The 19,674-nt window shown below is 46.1% G+C and overlaps 1 protein-coding gene across 1 annotated transcript in view; it reads left to right on the forward strand.

Annotated features, from left to right (window-relative positions):
* Window positions 1-19,674, forward strand: part of LOC119964903 (astrotactin-1-like) — a 3,158,558-nt gene that overhangs the window by 3,109,899 nt on the left and 28,985 nt on the right. Inside the window, 1 exon segment of the mRNA XM_038795000.1 lies at window positions 17,767-17,867. Within this exon segment, the coding sequence (XP_038650928.1) occupies window positions 17,767-17,867 (101 nt within the window).

Raw genomic sequence — 19,674 nt, forward strand, 5'->3', positions numbered from 1 at the left:
TTCCTTTGACTGCACCTTCAAAACCCTCTAGAAAGACAAGGGCAGCAGGTGCATGGGAACACTGCCATCTCCAAGTTCCCTTCCAAGTCACTCAGCATGTTGATTTGGAAATATATCATCATTCCTTCACTGGGTTAAAATCCTGGAACTCCCTCCCTAACAGTAGTGTGGGTGTACCTGCACCATAAATGTTTCAGGAGGCAGTCGCACTCCTTACACAACCTACCTTGAATTCAGCCAGTGGTCAGGGACAGGACGGTGTGGCAGTGAGTGATGCAGGTAGAGGGACCCAGGAGGTAGGGTTGCAGGACCTCAGACCTTGTCCTTGTCCAACAGGTTTGAGATTCTTGCCCCCTTTGTGGATGGGAAGGGGGACTGCAGGGAGGATGAGAAAACTGACTACAGCAGAGTGGTACAGGGAGCCATTCAAGTGGGGAGAAAGAAGAGAAATGTAGTTTTAATTGGGGATAGTATAGTTAGGGGTATAGACACTGTTTTCTGTGACCAGGATTGGGAGTGTCAAAGGTTGTGTTGCCTACCTCCTGCCTGGGTTCTGGATATCTCGGGCGAAATTCTCCGACCCCCAGCAGGGTCGGAGAATCGCCTGGGGCCGCCGAAAATCCCGCCCCCGCCGTGGCAGAGATTCTCCGCCACCCTGGAAGTGGTGGCGGCGTAATCTCGCCAGTCCAATCGGAGAGGCCCCTGCGGTGATTCTCCGGCCCGGATGGGCCGAAGTCCCGCCGCTGGGAGGCCTCTCCCGCCGCCGAGGTTTGAACCACCTCTGGAACGGCGGGATCAGCGGCGCGAGCAGGCCCCTGGGGTCCTGGGGGGGCGGGGGATGATCGAACCCCGGGGGATGCCTCCACGGTGGCCTGGCCCGCGATCGGGGCCCCCGCTCAGACTCCGGGCCAGTGCCCTGGCTGCACTATTTTCCTCCGCGGCCGCCACGGCCTCCGCCATGGCGGAAGCGGAAGAGAACCCCACATCGCGCATGCGCCGGCAGTGACGTCAGCGGCCAGCTGCCACTGACGTCACTGCCGGCGCATGCGCGGACTGGCAAAAGCCTTTATGCCAGCCCCGCTGCAGGGGGCGCCGGATTTTTGCGCCGGTCTTCTGGTGCCAACCGCTCCGGCGTGGGGCTGGCCCCCAAAGGTGGGGAGAATTCCCCACCTTTGGGGAGGCCCGACCCCTGAGTGGTTGGCGCCACTCCCCTACTCCGGGACCCTCCGTCACGCCGGGTAGGGGAGAATGCCGCCCCTCATCTGAGATGTAGAGGAACCTGGGGCGGAATTCTCCTGTGGGGGAATCACTCGGGGCCTTCGTAAATCCCGCCCCCGCCGTGGCCAGAATTCTCCGCCACCTAGGAATCGGCGGGGCGGGAGTCACGCCGCGCCGGTCGGCGGGCCCCCTGCGCTGGTCGGCGGGCCCCCCCGCAGCGATTCTCCGGCCCACGATGGGCCGAAGTCCCGCCGCTGTCAGGCCTCTCCCGCCGATGTGGTTTAAACCACCTCTGGTGGCGGCGGGAGCAGGTGGCGCGAGTGGCCCCGGGGTCCTGGGAGGGGCGCGGGGCGATCGGACCGCGGGGGCTGCTCCCACGGTGGCCTGGCCCGCGATCGGGGCCCACCGATCGGTGGGCGGGCCAGCGCCGTGGGGGCACTCTTTTTCTTCCGCCGCCACCAGGGCCTCCACCATGGCGGAAGCGGAAGAGACCCCCCTACCGCGCATGCGCTGGGATGATGTCAGGAGGCGCTGATGCTCCGGCGCATGCGCGGCCTCACGCCAGCCGGCGAAGGCCTTTTGGCCAGCCATTCGCGCCAGCTGGCGGGGCGGAAAGGCCATTCGCGGCAGCTGGCAGGGAGCCAAAGGCCGCTCGCGCCGTTCGGCAGGGCGCCAACCCGTCCGGCGCGGGCCTAGCCCCTAAAGGTGCAAAGAATTCCGCACCTTTGGGGAGGCCCGACGCCGGAGTGGTTGGCGCCACTCTGCTACGCCGGGACCCCACTCACCGCCGGGTAGGGGAGAATACCACCCCTGGAGTGGGAATGTAGTGATTTAATTGTTGTGGTTCATGTAGGTACCAATGACATAGATATAACATAGGATAGAACATGGAACATAGGATAGCACATAGCCAGAGGTTCTGCAAAGGGAATATGAGCAGCTGGGGGCTAAATTAAAAAGCAGAACCAAAAAGGTAATAGCCTCTGGATTTCTGTCTGACCCACAAGCTAATTCACACAGGGAAGATTAGGGAGGTAAATGTGTGGCTTAAAGATTGGTGTTAGGGAAATGGGCTCAAATTCATCGGACATTGGCACCAGTACTGGGGAAGGATGGACCTGTTCTATGTGCCGGTTGTCATCTGAATCATGCTGGGACCAGAGACCTGACAAATCAGAGAACTAGGGCTGTAGAGAGGGCTTTAAACTGAATATAGGGGTGGGAAGGGAGGGAAGCTTCAGTTGCATGGAAAAGTAGAAAACTAAAATTAAATGAGGAATGGGAGTGCAGGTTCGTGATATGGCATGTGGCTACCAGAATATAAAGGTGAGGGACATAACGTGTGAATGTCTTTTTGCAACAAGGAATTATCAAAGAGTAGGGAAATTTGCCAATAGAACAAATTTAAAAGCTTTGCCCCTAAATGCACAAAGCATTTGGAACAAAACGAATGAGTTAATGGCACAAATAGAGACAAAAGGGTATGATTTGGTGACGATTACTGAGACATGGCCTCGGGATTGAATACTCAAGGATACTCAGTATTTCAGAAAGATAGACTGAAAGGAAATGGAGGTGACATAGCTTTGCTGGTGAAGAAATGCTAATCTAACACCCATATTCAAAAAGGGAGGGAGGAAGAATGTAGGAAATTACAGACCAGTTAGTTTAACATCTGTTATTTGGAAATTGTTAGAATCCATTATTAAGGAAGTAATTTCTGGACATTTGGAAAGTCAAAACACAATCCATCAAAGTCAGCATGGTTTTATTTTTATTTTTTTATAAATTTAGATTACCCAATTATTTTTTCCAATTAAGGGACAATTTAGCGTGGCCAATCCACCTACTCTGCACATTTTTGGGCTGTGGGGGCGAAACCCACGCAGACACGGGGAGAATGTCAGCATGGTTTTATGAAGGGCATATCACGTTTGACTAATTTTCTAGAGTTCTTCGAAGATGTAACAAGCAAAGTGGATAACGAGGATCCCGTAGATGTAGTGTATCTGGTCTTCCAGAAGGCGTTTGATAAGGTGCCGCACAGAAAGTTAATACACAGATTAGATCACATGGGGTGAGGAATATTTTATTGGCTTGGATAGAAGTCAGGCTGACGGACAGAAGACAGGGATAAATGGGTCTTTTTCTGGATGGCAAGATGTAACCAATGGGGTGCCACAGGGTTTAGTCCTTGGGGCCGAAATTATTTACAGTCCATATTAAATACATGGATACAGGGATAGAAGGTTCCAAAGTCAAATTTGCAGATGACACTAAAATAGGTGGGACAGTAAGTTACAATGAGGAAATAAGAACCTTACCAATGGAAATCGATAGGTTAGGTAAGTCGGCCGAAATGTGGCAATGGAGTTTAATGTGGACAAGTGTGAAGTCATCCATTTTGGTCAGCAAAATTGAAAGGCATCTTATTATCTAAATTGGGAGATACTTCGGGAAGCTGCGGTGGAGTGCGATTTGGTGTCCTCGTGCATAAGTCGCAGAAAACTGGCATGCAGGTAGAGCAAGTAATAAAGAAAGCAAATGGAATGTTGGTATTTATAGCTATAGGAATAGAGAATAAAGGTAAGGAAGTGTTGTTGTAACTGTGCAAGGCATTGGGGAGCCAGCATCTGGAGTATTGTGCACAGTTTTGGTCGTTCAGAGGAGGTTCACCGGATTGATGCCAGAGATGAGGGGTTTGTCGTATGAAGAGAGATTGTACAGTTTCGGCCTATACTCTCTAGAGTTTAGAAGAATGAGGGGAGATTAAATTGAGGTACATAAGGTGATAAAAGGTATGGCTAAAGTAGACGTGGAGCAGATGCTTCCTCTTGTGGAGCATTCTAGAACAAGAGGTAATAGTCTCAGGACAAGGGGTAGAACATTTAAAACAGAGATGAGGAGAAACTACATCTCCCAAAGTGTTGTTAATCTGTTGAATTCGCTATGCCAGCGTGTGGTGGATACAGGGACAGTGAGTAAATTTAAGGAGGAGTTAGACAAATTTTTAATTAGTAGTGGATGGGTTACGGAGAACGGGCAGAATGGTGAAGATGCAGCCATGATGAGATCAGCCATGATCGTACTGAACGGTGGAGCAGGCTCAAGAGGCTCAATTGCCTACTCCTGCTCCTAGTTCCTATGTTCTGAGAAAGAACTATTCAGTCTAATTCCACCTTCCAGCTTTTGGTTTGTAGTCCTGCAGGTAACAGCATCTCAAACACAAATAATGTCATAGAGGTTTACAACATAGAAACAGGCCCTTCAGCCCAACTTGTCCATACTGCCCAGTTTTTAACCATTAACCTAGTCCCAAATGCCTGCCTTTGGCCCATATCCCTCTGTACACATCTTGCCCATATAACTGTCCAAATGCTTTTTAAAAGACAAAATTGTACCCACCTCGACTATTGCCCCTGGCAGCTCATTCCAGACACTCACCCCTCTATGTGAAATGAATTTCCATTTGCATCCTTTTGTATCTCTCTCCCCTCACCTTAAACCTATGCCCTCGAGGTTTAGACTTTACTACTTTTGTGAAAAGGTGTTGACTATCTACCTTATCTATGCCCCTCATTATTTTATAGACCTCTATAAGATCACCCCTAAGCCTCCTATGCTCCAGGGAAAATAGTCCCAGTCTATAAAGCCTCTCCTTATAACTCAAACCATCAAATCCGGGCAGCATCCTAGTAAATCCTTTCTGCACTCTTTCTAGTTTAATAATCTACTTTCTATAATAGGGTGACCTGAACTGTACATAGTATTCCAAATGTGGCCTTACTAATGTCTTGTACAACTTCAAAAACACATCCCAACTCCTGTATTCAATGTTCTGACCAATGAAATGAAGCATGCCGAATGCCTTCTTCACCACCCTGACCACCTGAAATTCCTCCTTCAGGACCTATGAACCTGTATTCCTAGGTCTCTTTGTTCTATAACTCTCCCAACTCCCTACCATTAACTGAGTAGGTCCTGCCCTGATTCGATCTACCAAAATGCATCACCTCACATTTATCTAAATTAAACTCCATCTGCCATTTAAAATCTAAATTCCTCTCCATCCAAGCCCCTAATGCTATGGCTGTCCCAGTCAATATTGGGAAAGTTAAAGTCCCCAACTAATACCACCTTATTTTTCCTGTGGCTATATGTAATCTCCTTGCATATGTGCTCCTTAATTTCCCGCTGGCTATTTGGGTGCCTGTTGTACAATCCTATGAAAGTGATCGCTCCCTTCTTATTTTTCAGTTCTGCCGCTATAGACTCAGTGGGTGAACCCACTGGTGTTCTTGATTAATAAAGGGATTTCTTGATTAATAAGTGGATCAATGGTTATGGGGAGAAGGCAGGGGATGAGGAACGTATCAGTCATGATCGAATGGCGGAGCAGACCCGAAGGGCCAAATGACCTAATTCTGCTCCATATCTTATGGTCTTATATGGATGGCAGTCGGTTTCAAAATGTGGCTCAGCCTTCAGATGGGCAATTAGGGATGGACAATAAATGCTGGCTGAGCCAGCGACACCCACATGCCATGAATGATTTTTAAAAAAATTAGTGTTCACTCTAAAACAAAAGCTAAACCTGGACGAAGAGGAGAAGAAAAGTGATATTCTGAAGAAGTCAACTTCCTCTGGAAACATTGGCCGGAATTCTCTGGCCGTTGCGATTCACATTTCCCTCTGGCAGTGCACACCCGTCCATGGGTTTCCCTGTGGTATGGTGTGGCTTCCATGGGAAATCTCACTGACAAGCGACGGGAAGAGAGAATCCCGCCTCCAGTGAAAGGCACGTCGCTGGGAAACACACGGCTGGGAATCTCCCTTCACAGATGCTGTCAGACCTGCTGAGTATTTCCAGAAATTTCTGTTTTTATTTTTGTGCTGACTGTAAGCAGGTAACTGTAAGGTAAATGTGGTTGTTTGTCTGGACAGGCTGGTAATGTTGAACTCAAATTCAATAAATATTACCCGTTGAGTTGAAACAGTTGATCACTGCAGTGTTGGTGTCTGGCTTGAATAAAATTGAATAGGTTTCCAATTGGCACTGATAATCTTCAGGGAACCAAGTTATTCTGTGCAACCTCACTGGTAGTATAATTATCATGTTACATAGAGATGAAGTTAAACTCTGAGGGATTGTGAATTGACCTTAATATGTCCAAGCCTGATTCTGTTCCCCACTATCAGTATAGTTAACCCGATATAACCATACATGGTAATATTTCTCTACACCACTATATCCATCCTGATATATATAAGCCCAATTATATTTTTGCACTTCCTACATTACATTAATGGGGCGGCCCGGTAGCACAGTGGTTAGCGCTATTCTTTCACAACGCCAGGGACCTGGGCTCGTTTCCTAGCTTGGGTCACTGTCTGTGCGCAGTCTGTACGTTCTCCCCGTATCTGCATGGTTTCCTCCGGGTGCTCTGGCTTCCTCCCACAAGTTCCGAAAGACGTGCTTGTCAGGTGAATTGGACATTCTGAATTCTCGCTCAGTGTACCCGAACAGGCCCGGGGATTTTCACAGCAGCTTCATTGCAGTGTTAATGTAAGTCTACCTGTGACACTAATAAAGATGATAATTAATAACCGCATTTCAAAGGTACTTGCTGAAGGCACATTGGAATGAATTGAGGCCATGGAAAGTGCTAAATAAGGCTGGATTCTCTAGTTTCCCAGACACATGTTTCTCAGCAGCGCGCCGTTTCTTAGTGGGTGGTACTCTACTCCTGCAGCTTGTGAATGGGATTTCCCATTGAAGCCACCCCACCCCACTGCAGGCAGGATACACTGCCAGTGGAAGCAGAGAGACCATCAGCTGGAGAATTCCAGCCATAAATACTAGTCTTTCTTCCTTATATAATGGTATAGCTATCTAGGAACACCTAGTCAGTACAATGGAAAGCCATCCTGATGTATAGATCTCCAGTTTCTCATGATCTGTAATTTCTTAGGAACCAATTAATTGAATGGAAGATGATTTTGTGCTGTGATGACATTAAGGAAGGAAGTACGAACATTCGTATGGCATTTATGTATGTGCACATTCAAAGCATTTTGTAACTCGGGGATTATTTTGGAGTGCAGTCACTGTTGTTATGTGGGCAGATATATCAATCTCCTTCATTTAAAAAATCAAACATGTAGAAATCGGATCTATTTTGTAGAGGAATGAAGATAGTTTTTGAGATAGTATCTGCATGTTTGTGCACCAACTAAACGAGCCATGAGCATTTTATTTTTCTTGATATTTGGCTGACCCAAAGACTGTGTTCATGTTGTCCTGGAGAGGTAGTTGTCATCAGCCTTATACAACTGCTGCCATCCATGCCATTAGGGGCAGCACAATAGCATAGTGGTTAGCACAATTTCTTCACAGTGCCAGGGCCCCAGGTTCGATTCCTGGCTTGGGTCACTGTCTGTGCGGAGTCTGCACATTCTCCCCGTGTCTGCGTGGGTTTCCTCCGGGTGCTCCGGTTTCCTCCCACAGTCCAAAGATGTGCAGGTTAGGTGGGTTGGCCATGCTAAATTGCCCTTAGTGTTCAAAATAGCCCTTGGTGTTGGGTGGGGTTACTGGGTTATGGGGATAGGGTGGAGGTGTGGGCTTGGGTAGGGTGCTCTTTCAAAGAGCCGGTGCAGGCTCGATGGGCTGAATGGCCTCCTTCTGCACTGTAAATTCTATGAGATCTATGAAATGTGGTGATGGTGCTCTTACAGTGCTGGGATATTGACCTGGTGACATCCAAGTCAGGATGGTATGAAACATGATGGTGAAATTTGAAATGATGGTGTTCCAAGGAAGCTACTGCTTTTGTTTTTCTTAGTGACAAAGGTCCCAGCTTTGGGAGGAGATGTTGAAGTTAACTTTATGTTCAGTAAAATTGGTGAGTTTCTGCATGTATCCTGTACAACGTGCTCAAATCATTCTGAACCACACCATTCGATGAATGGATATTAAGATCAGTGGCAAAACCCCAATCAAGTAGACTGCTCCATCCTAGTTGGTGTTGAGTTTCTTGAATGTTGTGACTGTTCTCATCGAGGTACTCCATCATATTTCCAACTTTAGCCTTTTATATGGCGTAGGGGCTTTGATGGGTTCAACAACTGAGAAAACATTATCAGTGACCAACACTGCTGCCAGAGATTTGATGGTCAATGGTAACCCCATGTCCGCCATCTTCATATCCCATTTGCAGCGGAGCTTTAGAAGCTCAGATCATAACCCAGAGGCCTGTTCACCATACAGAGGGTCTTTGAGTATACGACCGTCATCCATCCAAAGAACATGGCTGAGCCAGCTCAAGCATCATTGATTTGGCAATGAATATATGCGGGAGGATTTAGCATATTCCCAGACCTGTCAGTTGGTGACCTTGTGCTGCAAAGAGATGCTATGGATACACCTGAGACAGCAAAGTTGGAAACTATTCAGCATTTCCTCCTGCCTCAACTATGTTGTTCAGGTTTCAACCACTGTAGAGGAGTGTGCTAAGGAAACAGGCTTGTTTGGTGTTTTCAGACAGGTTGCTGTTTATCCACACTTTCTTACTCAGTTTGAACATAACAGCACTGGTTTTGCGATGCGTCTGTGGAGTTTTAAGCATCAAGTGACAGATTGCTGGTAATTGTGGAGCCTAGATATGTGTAGCTATCAATAACCTCCAGCGTCACAATGTCAGTGCTGATAGATAAGAAATAAGGTCAGCTATGACATATGAACCATTTGAGCTCTGAAATGGTGTCAGACCTTTTCTGCAACCAACAGTCATAGAACATAGAACGATACAGCGCAGTAAAGGCCCTTCGGCCCACGATGTTGCACCGACATGGGAAGTCAAAAACTAAAGGCCATCTAACCTACACTATGCCATTATCATTCATATGCTTATCCAATAAACATTTAAATGCCCTCAATGTTGGCGAGTTCACTACTGTTGCAGGTAGGGCATTCCACGGCCTCACCACTCTTTGCGTAAAAAACCTACCTCTGACCTCTGTCCTATATCTATTACCCCTCAATTTAAGGCTATGTCCCCTCGTGCTAGCCACCTCCATCCGTGGGAGAAGGCTCTCACTGTCCACCCTATCTAACCCTCTGATCATTTTGTATGCCCCTATTAAGTCACTTCTTAACCTTCTTCTCTCTAACGAAAACAGCCTCAAGTCCATCAGCCTTTCCTCATAAGATTTTCCCTCCATACCAGGCAACATCCTGGTAAATCTCCTCTGCACCCGTTCCAAAGCTTCCACGTCCTTCCTATAATGAGGCGACCAGAACTGTACGCAATACTCCAAATGCGGCCATACCAGAGTTTTGTACAGCTGCAACATGACCTCATGGCTCCGGAACTCAATCCCTCTACCAATAAAGGCCAACGCACCATAGGCCTTCTTCACAACCCTATCAACCTGGGTGGCAACTTTCAGGGATCTATGTACATGGACACTGAGATCCCTCTGCTCATCCACACAGCCAAGAATTTTACCATTAGCCAAATATTCCGCATTCCTGTTATTCTTTCCAAAGTGAATCACCTCACACTTCTCAACATTAAACTCCATTTGCCACCTCTCAGCCCAGCTCTGCAGCTTATCTATGTCCCTCTGTAACCTGCAACATCCTTCCGCACTGTCTACAACTCCACCGACTTTAGTGTCGTCTGCAAATTTACTCACCCATCCTTCTGCGCCCTCCTCTAGGTCATTTATAAAAATGACAAACAGCAACGGCCCCAGAACAGATCCTTGTGGTATGCCACTCGTAACTGAACTCCATTCTGAACATTTGCCATCAACCACCACCCTTGGTCTTCTTTCAACTAGCCAATTTCTTATCCACGTCTCTAAATCACCCTCAATCCCCAGCCTCCGTATTTTCTGCAATAGCCGACCATGGGGAACCTTATCAAACGCTTTACTGAAATCCATATACACCACATCAACTGCTCTACCCTCATCTACCTGTTCAGTCACCTTCTCAAAGAACTTGATAAGGTTTGTGAGGCATGACCTACCCGTCACAAAACCATGCTGACTATCCCTAATCATATTATTCCTATCTAGGTGATTATAAATCGTATCTCTTATAATCCTCTCCAAGACTTTACCCACAACAGACGTGAGGCTCACCGGCCTATAGTTACCGGGGTTATCTCTACTCCCCTTCTTGAACAAAGGGACCACATTTGCAATCCTCCAGTCCTCTGGAACTATTCCTGTAGCCAACGATGACATAAAAATCAAAGCCAATCTCTTCCCTGGCTTCCCAGAGAATCCTAGGATAAATCCCATCAGGCCCCGGGGACTTATCTATTTTCACCTTGTCCAGAACTGCCAACACTTCTTCCCTACGCACCTCAATGCCATCTATTCTAATAGCCTGGGTCTCAGCATTCTCCTCCACAACATTATCTTTTTCCTGAGTGAATACTGACAAAAAGTATTCATTTAGTATCTCGCTTATCTCCCCAGCCTCCACACACAACTTCCCACCACTGTCCTTGACTGGCCCTACTCTTACCCTAGTCATTCTTTTATTCCTGGCATACCTATAGAAAGCTTTTGGGTTTTCCTTGATCCTACCTGCCAAAGACTTCTCATGTCCCCTCCTTGCTTGTCTTAGCTCTCTCTTTAGATCCTTCCTCGCTTCCTTGTAACTATCAAGCGCCCCAACTGAAACTTCACGCCTCATCTTCACATAGGCCTCCTTCTTCCTCTTAACAAGAACATAGAACAGTACAGCACAGAACAGGCCCTTCGGCCCTCAATGCTGTGCCGAGCAATGATCACCCCACTTAACCTCACGTAACCCGTATACCCGTAACCCGACAATCCCCCCATTAACCTTACACTACGGGCAATTTAGCATAGCCAATCCACCTAACCTGCACATCTTTGGACTGTGGGAGGAAACCGGAGCACCCGGAGGAAACCCACGCACACACGGGGAGGACGTGCAGACTCCACACAGACAGTGACCCAGCCGGGAATTGAACCTGGGACCTTGGAGCTGTGAAGCATTGATGCTAACCACCATGCTACCGTGAGGCCCCACTTCAATGCCAGGAGTATACGAAATAAGGTAGGGGAACTGGCAGCATGGGTTGGTACCTGGGACTTGAAGAGATTCCACTTCTTTGGTAAACCACGGTTCCCTCGCTCTACCCCTTCCTCCCTGCCTGACTGGTACGTACTTATCAAGAACATGCAATAGCTGTTCCTTGAACAAGCTCCACATATCCAGTGTGCCCAACCCTTGCAGCCTACTTCTCCAACCTACACATCCTAAGTCATGTCTAATGGCATCATAATTGCCCTTCCCCCAGCTATAACTCTTGCCCTGCGGGGTATACTTATCCCTTTCCATCACTAACGTAAAGGTCACCGAATTGTGGTCACTGTCTCCAAAGTGCTCACCCACCTCCAGATCTAACACCTGGCCTGGTTCATTACCCAAAACCAAATCCAATGTGGCCTCGCCTCTTGTTGGCCTGTCAACATATTGTGTCAAGAAACCCTCCTGCACACATTGTACAAAGAACAACCCATCTAATGTACTCGAACTATATCTTTTCCAGTCAATATTTGGAAAGTTAAAGTCTCCCATAACAACTACCCTGTTACTTTCGCTCTTTTCCAGAATCATCTTCGCCATCCTTTCCTCTACATCCCTAGAACTATTAGGTGGCCTATAGAAAACTCCCAACAGGGTGATCTCTCCTTTCCTGTTTCTAACCTCAGCCCATACTACCTTGGAAGAAGAGTTCCCATCTAGCATCCTTTCCACCACCGTAATACTGTCCTTGACTAGCAGCGCCACACCTCCCCCTCTTTTGCCCCCTTCTCTGACCTTACTAAAACACCTAAACCCCGGAACCTGCAACAACCATTCCTGTCCCTGCTCTATCCATGTCTCTGAAATGGCCACAACATCGAAGTCCCAGGTACCAACCCATGCTGCCAGTTCGCCTACCTTATTTCGTATACTCCTGGCATTGAAGTAGACACACTTCAAACCACCTACCTGAACACTGGCACCCTTCTGCAAAGTCAAATCTGTGCTCCTGACCTCTATACTCTCAATCTCCCGTACCCCAAAACTACAATCCAGGTTCCCATGCTTTGGCATATTCTTCTATTTTCTTCCGTTCATCCACAGGGGGTGTCTACATCCACACCAGAACTAATGGAAAGCTGTTCAGCCTTGTCTACCCGGGATCCAAGACAAGATGCATTAAATCTTCCTCAGAGAGTTGCTCAGTGCTGCCTTTGAGACAGCAGCATGCCATACTGAGGAACAACTTCAGCAGCAAAGAGACAGACTCTCACACTGTAAAGAGTTTGTGACCATTAGCATCAGAAAAACAAATGCAATGGTCCAGAATGTACCATACCATCAAAGATAGAATTAATCTTCGACAAGTGACTATCAGCCAGATGGGTTACGGGTGGAATATACCTCATCTTCAAGGACTGTACTGAATCAGTTAAGGTTTTACAACAATTTAACAGCCTTCATGCTCAGTTTCTGATGCTATTTCACAATTTACCAGATCTCTTCTGAACTCAATTTCACAATTGTAGCTGCAGAATTTGCAGTTTCACAACTTGCTCTGGTGGGTTTTCTATCAAGCAACCTTCATATCCAAGACGAATATTGGACAATCAGTAGTGCTGTGGTTAAAAGGAGTGAAGTTGAAGTCCAACCAGGTATCATCAACATACATGTGCAAACTAATGCTGCGGCTGCATATGATGCAATTGAGGGTCAGCATTTAAATGAAAAGGCTAGATCCTTGGAGGCTTTCAGAGGTGATAGTACAGGAAGGGAAGAGGAGCTTTTGTAGGAGATGTCCTGGTTGTGTTTGGAGTGTAACTCTCAAGGCAGTCACATGGAGCTAGACAGCAGAGCAGAGAAGTTTGGAGGAGCATGGTTAATGTTTCTCTGTCGCAAAGATTACCTGAATGAATTACATTATTCAACAGGCAGTTTCGAGAGAGTTAATCCTTTCTAAAGTATGAAAGAGGTCATAGGTTCCATATTATATTCCGAATAATCTGCAGCAGATGGAGAAGACTAAGATAGAAGGTGGCTGTGCGTTAGTGGGTAATGTTTTGAATATGGATTTTGTGCCAAATATGCTGATGGTCATGGTGCCTGCAGATGTTTTCTGGGCCATATCGCTTGCTGCCTCTTGGATGCAAAACACAAAACTAGGTCTCTCTAACTGCAAACATGTGCAAGTATTTAATTTGCAAAGACATATGAACCACACCAGCCTGGACCAGGTTAAAGCAATACAGTGAGATTGGTGTCTTCAGTGTTTTTGATGTTGTCTTGAGGCAAGAATAACCCTCCTCTTTATAAAGTTGGCATCAGAGTGTGATTTTTCAGTCTCAATTATTCATCACTTTTCAGACCCTTGGAGGGCCTGATTCATTGCGTTGGACTGCAAATGGAAACTAGAAGAAGTGAAATTCAGAGGTCATTTTGACATGGTGAGGGAATTGTGATTGCTTCTCAATGTTGTTCAGGAGAAAGAAATAATTGAATAAGCCTCCGTGATGGCTTAGTTGGTAAATGTATGTCATGGTGTGTTACTGAATCAGCAGTGTTCAAGATTTGAGATCACCGTCAACCTGGTCAAAGTGCCTCTGGGACAAAGAGAGGAAGACCTGGGAAGGACCATTCCTGGTCACGATCCAATCTCTCCTGTTTGCAAGTGAAAATTGCATGAGGATCGTACTAGGCACAGATATGATGCCCTTTGCCTCCTGAGCAACCTATTGACCAGTCTTGTACATGAAGACTATTGAGAGGTGCACAGCAGCTTTGTCAGAGAGAACGGAAAGGTGCTGGGATTTCTATTTGTAGGGTATTCCTGTGTACTCATTGTAAACCAAGCAACATTCACAACAAGGCACTATAGCACATTTACTCAGCACAGAGCTGCTATAGATTCTAAAACATAACAAACAATGTGTAAAAAACTAATATTCTTTTTTTTAAATATAAATTTAGAGTACCCAATTATTTTTTCCAATTAAGGGGCTATTTAGAGTGTTCAATCTGCCTATCCTGCACATCTTTGGGTTGTGGGGTGAAACCCACGCAGACACGGGGAGAATGTGCAAACTCCACACGGACAGTGACCCAGGGCTGGGATTCGAACCCGGGTCCTCAGCGCCGTAGGCAGCAATGCTTACCACTGTGCCACCGTGCTGCCCTAAAAACTAATATTCTTGAATAAATAATAGATTAGTTTCTGAAGTGGTTATCTACATATTATTAGACATCATTCTGATTAATTATAATGCAAGTTGTGATCAAGTTTCTCCTGCATTTTGCCAGCGCTTTATATTATAGACATTACCTAAACCGTTTAATTTGAGTCCAGCATTAAAATATGATCCAACTGGGCAAGTATTCAAACGTCCATCAAAAACAGTCCATACATTAAGCAACCATTTGTAGTAAGGCAGAGTCCAGGACATTGATGTGCTTCACAGAGTATTTGCAGGCTTAACACATTTTTGATTTTGGCGCTGTTATCGTTAACAACAGCGGGGAGGTGGGGACAGTGGAGTCAAAGGTGTGAACTGGGTCTCCTCGCAGGCTTTCATGGCATCTAGAACTAAGACTTTAGTCCAGTATTAGTGTTGAATAATGTCACAGAACTGTCACTGTGTTCACGAGACAGATCCTGTTTATGTGGGAGAGGGTGGGCTGGCTGATGAAAATTATTTATTTCTTGCAAATCTCACACATATGGTGTAATCCTGCACTTGTTGTATTGTTAACTTTTCCAGACTTGTATAGATGATCAAAATTATATACAGAGAATCATAGAATTCCTACAGTGCAGAAGGAGGCTAGTCAGCCCATCGAGCCTATACCGACCCTCTGAAAAAGCACCCAACCTAGGCCCACTCCCCCGCCCTATCCCTGTAACCCCACCTAATCTGCACATCTTTGGACAGTGGAAGCAAACCAGAGCACCCGGAGGAAATCACGCAGACACGGGGAGAACGTGCAAAGTCCACGCTGACAGTCACCCAAGGCTGGAATTGAACCCGGTCCCTGGCATTGAGGCAGCAGTGATAACTAATGCCACTGTGCCACAATTGAGTACCCCACTTTCATCTTCAACTGCATGGCATTTCACTTATGGTCTCAAGTAAAGAACGGTGAAGTGTACAAATGTTGGATTGTTTTAGTTAAAGGCATTTGGCAGTGTTAGAGATTAAGGGTTTGACGGATAGTCATTTTACAGCTTGCTCACAAGCTTTAATATATTCTTGGGCAGCATGGCAGAATGGTGGTTAGCACAATTGCTTCACAGCTCCAGGGTCCCAGCTTCGATTCCCGGCTTGGGTCACTGTCTGTGCGGAGTCTGCACGTTCTCCCCCTGTCTGTGTGGGTTTCCTCCTGGTGCTCCAGTTTCCTCCCACAATCCAAAGATGTGCAGGTTAGGTGGATTGGCCATGCTAAATTGCCCTTAGTTCAAAATTGCCCTTAGTGTTGGGTGGGGTTACTGGGTTATGGGGATGTGGGCTTGGCTAGAGTGCTCTTTCAAACGAGCCAGTGCAGGCTCGATGGGCACTGTAAATTCTATGAAAATATCAACATAGCGTAAGGGGGAGGTGGTGGCAGAGTGCCATTGTCACTGGATTAGTAATCCAGAGACCCAGGACTCTGGGGACCTGGGGTTGATTCCCACCATGGCAGATGGTGAAATTTGAATTTTAGTTTTAAAAAAATCTGGAATTAAAAGTCTAATGATGACCATGAAGCCATTGACGATTGTCGTAAAAACCCAGCTGGACTTTTGGGACAGGAAATCTGCCATCCTTACCTGGTCTTGGCCTACTCTGGACCTAAATAGTTTCAGGGTGAGGAAATGAGAGATGCACAAGGGACCCGGGTTGGACAGATATATATTTCCTGGAGGGTTGTAGAGCTAAAGGAAGTGGTGGCAAGGCCACCAAGGATAATTAACATGAGACTTTGATGAATCGGGAGTTGCTGTAGGTCGACAAGCACAAGGATAATGAGTAGGACTTGGTGCGAGGATGGATATCGACAGCAGAATTTTACATGAGCTCAAGACTGGAGGTAACAAAAGCTTGGAACTAGTGGCTTGAAGAGAAATGTTGCCATATTGTACCATTAGTCATTTGAGGGAAAAATAGACAGCCTCGATGAAGATGCTGGTAATTTTAATATTTACGATGCTCTGTTTGGCCCAAAAAGCAGATAGTAGAGAATGAAAAACAAAATAATTTCCCCCCCCCCCCCCCCCAACCGCACCCCAACACACACTTAGTGTCGTCTGACCGATTATTGCTGATATCTCCTGTGGCAGCCTGGAATGAATTGGTTGTGAATAAGTTCTGGGGGCCTATGCTTGTGTTCAAATCCCTCTTGTTTATATCCACACCTCCTTATCTCTTTAAATCTCCTTTGATCTCGCAACCCTGCAAGTTCCTGGTACTCCTCCAATCTTTTTTCATTTTTTTTTCATCTGCTCGCTTGCGTGTCCCTAATTTTCATCGCTCCACTGTTGCTGGCCACATCTTCAGCTGTCCGAAGATTTGAATATCCTTTCCTGAAGCTTTTGGCTGTTGTCCCTCTCTCCTTCTTTCAGTCGCCTCTTAAAACCTACCTAGCGGCACCTGTCTTCACTCTGTTTGATTATTGCCCCTGTAAAGTGCCTTGGGACACTCTGCTACATTAAAGCCATTGTGGAAATATAGATTATTGTGCACAGGAAGGATTAGAGTGTGTGGAATAAAGGGGCAGCGAGGTCCGTCCGGGAGAAGCAGGCGACAACAACACGAAACACAGCACACTATAATTATCTCCCCGGCGCCCAAATGTATATTTGCCTCCCCAACCCCCCCCCCCCCCCCCCCCCCCGCCGCAAACAGTCGCCTACTTGCGTGTTGTAAATAATTTTGCCAGGTGTATAGAGCTGCCGCTGTCGAACTGGTGCACAATACCCTACCAGTTATTCTATTTCATTTCTTATTGGGTTTTTTTACTATGTACTATTTTCTTCTCTTTGGTATGTTTGGGTGTGCCCTTCTCTTCTATATATGTGTATATATATATATGTTTCTTATCCTGTGTGCATAACGGTAATTATACCTTGTTCAAAAACCCAATAAAAAAACATTTATAAAAAAATAAAGGGGCAATGAGAATGGAGTCGTAGCTGTCACATTTTGGTCCAACTGCTGCCTGATTCTCCGCTTACTCTGATACATGCAGCTTGTGGTCTATCACTTCTGCCCAAATGGCTAAATGGACCACAGTGGTCTGCTTCCATTCGCAGGTTTGCCAATACTATTTCTGATCTAAGTTGAACTCCAGTTGAAGTCACAGCTGGTTTCAATCTGACTGGAAAAAATCTGCAGCAGCCACACTTTCCAGATGCCAGAGCATGCTTTGTTTCAAAGATGAATAAGGTAACTATTATTTAAGAGTACAAAAGCTAACTTTAAGGATTATTGTGTTTTACCAAGGTTTACCCTGTGGGCAGTGGATAACACTGGAAGACGCTCCAGACCGAGTGCAGTTACTGTCAAAGTACCTTGTCCACTTGTGGATGATGTCAAGGCTAAAGGTGCGTGTACCTGTCATTTTATTTTATTTAACTGGTTCTGAGTTTCACAAATCCATTAGATCCTGGATAACCATCGTCTGTGTTTACTCTGGATTCTGTGTAATCACTGTTAATGTCACCAGCAAAGTGATGGTGCTCGCTGTTAACCTAATAAGAACAAAAGGAGAAAGTGGAGATTATTCGGCCCCTTGCACTTGCTCTACCATATAATAAGAACATAAGAACTAGGAGCAGGAGTAGGCTATCTGGCCCCTCGAGCCTGCTCTGCCATTCAATGAGATCATGGCTGATCTTTTGTGGACTTAGCTCCACTTTCCCGCCCGAATACCATCACCCTTTATTCCATTAAGAAGAACAAGACTGAGTTCTCAAATCCACTTCCCGACCTGAGCCCCACCACACTCCTGCCCCCACCCCCATAATCTTTTGAATCAAACATCTGTCGAACTCAACCTTGCACATTTCAAGAATTTAGCGACAGAGTCCGCAGCTCTTTTGTGGTAGGGAATTCCAAAGATTAACGAGAAAAGCACTTCTTTCTTATCCCTATCTTAAATGGGGACCACTTACTCTGAAACATTACCCTCCAGATCTACTTTCCTCTACAATGGGACACATCCCCTCAACATCTTTTCAGACCCCTAAAAGATCTATCCACAAAAATCCAGCGAAGTCTGTGAATTCGATTTACTCTTTCCCAATGATAGTTTGAACGTGGCGGCAAGTCAAGGTGATGCCCAGGTATCTAGCCGTGCTCCGAAAGCTCGTGTTTGAAACAAACCTGTTGGACTTTAACCTGGTGTTGTAAGACTTCTTACAGGTATCTAGCAGCAGTGGTGTCATGAAGCAGGGTAAGCAGCCAATCACATTGAAATATTCTCACAGACAGCAAACCAGAAAGTAAAATGCACTGATTATCCTTCACTTTTAATTACATTTTATAGAAGCAAGTTCGAGTCCTGCTGCGATTGCTCTGCAGATAAATTGGGTCCAACTGAATGAAACAAATACAGAGAGCAAAATCAGTGATTAGGAGCATAAGAACAGGCCATTTAACTCTTCAAACCTGCTTTGCCACCATTCACTGAGAGCACAACTGGTTTGTGACATACCTCCATGTAACCACCTTTTCTCTGAATCTACTAATACCTTTGGTCACAAAATTGATCAATCTCAGATTTAAAATTTTAAAAGTAAGCTCAGATCAAATTGCAGCTTGCAGAAGAGAATTCCAAACCTCTTCCACCTTTTGTATGGAGAAACATTTCCTAACTTCACTCTTCAAAGACAAAACAAAAGAAACAGACAAAGCAAAGAACAATACAGCACAGGAACAGGCCCTCCAGCCCACCAAGCCTGCACTGGTCATGATAACACCCTTGGCCAAAACCTTCAGCACTTCAAAGACAAAACAGTGAACAATAAGGTCAGGGACTTTAAGTTTTAGATTATGTCTTCCCCCACCATTGAAAATAGTTTCTATCTACTCTGTCTATTCTCCTTAATATTCTGAATACTTTGATGAAATCACCCCTGAGTCTCCCAAATTCCAGGGTCCACAATAATGAGTGCAATCTCACTTTGTAATTTATGCCTTGGTGTCCGGGGGCCAGATTTTCATGTACGTGGTGAGACAAAACCTGCTGTCGCAATCCTATTTCTGTTTCAAACCGCTCATTGACGGGATTCTCATGGCGGGCCCAAAGCAGGAGTGGAGATGGGACATAGCGGACAGGTTAAAAGGCCTGTTTAGCACACTGGGCTAAATCGCTGGCTTTGGAAGCAGACCAAGGCAGGCCAGCAGCAC

The sequence above is a fragment of the Scyliorhinus canicula genome, chromosome 4, assembly GCF_902713615.1.
Source record: "Scyliorhinus canicula chromosome 4, sScyCan1.1, whole genome shotgun sequence".
In the NCBI taxonomy this organism is placed as follows: domain Eukaryota; kingdom Metazoa; phylum Chordata; class Chondrichthyes; order Carcharhiniformes; family Scyliorhinidae; genus Scyliorhinus; species Scyliorhinus canicula.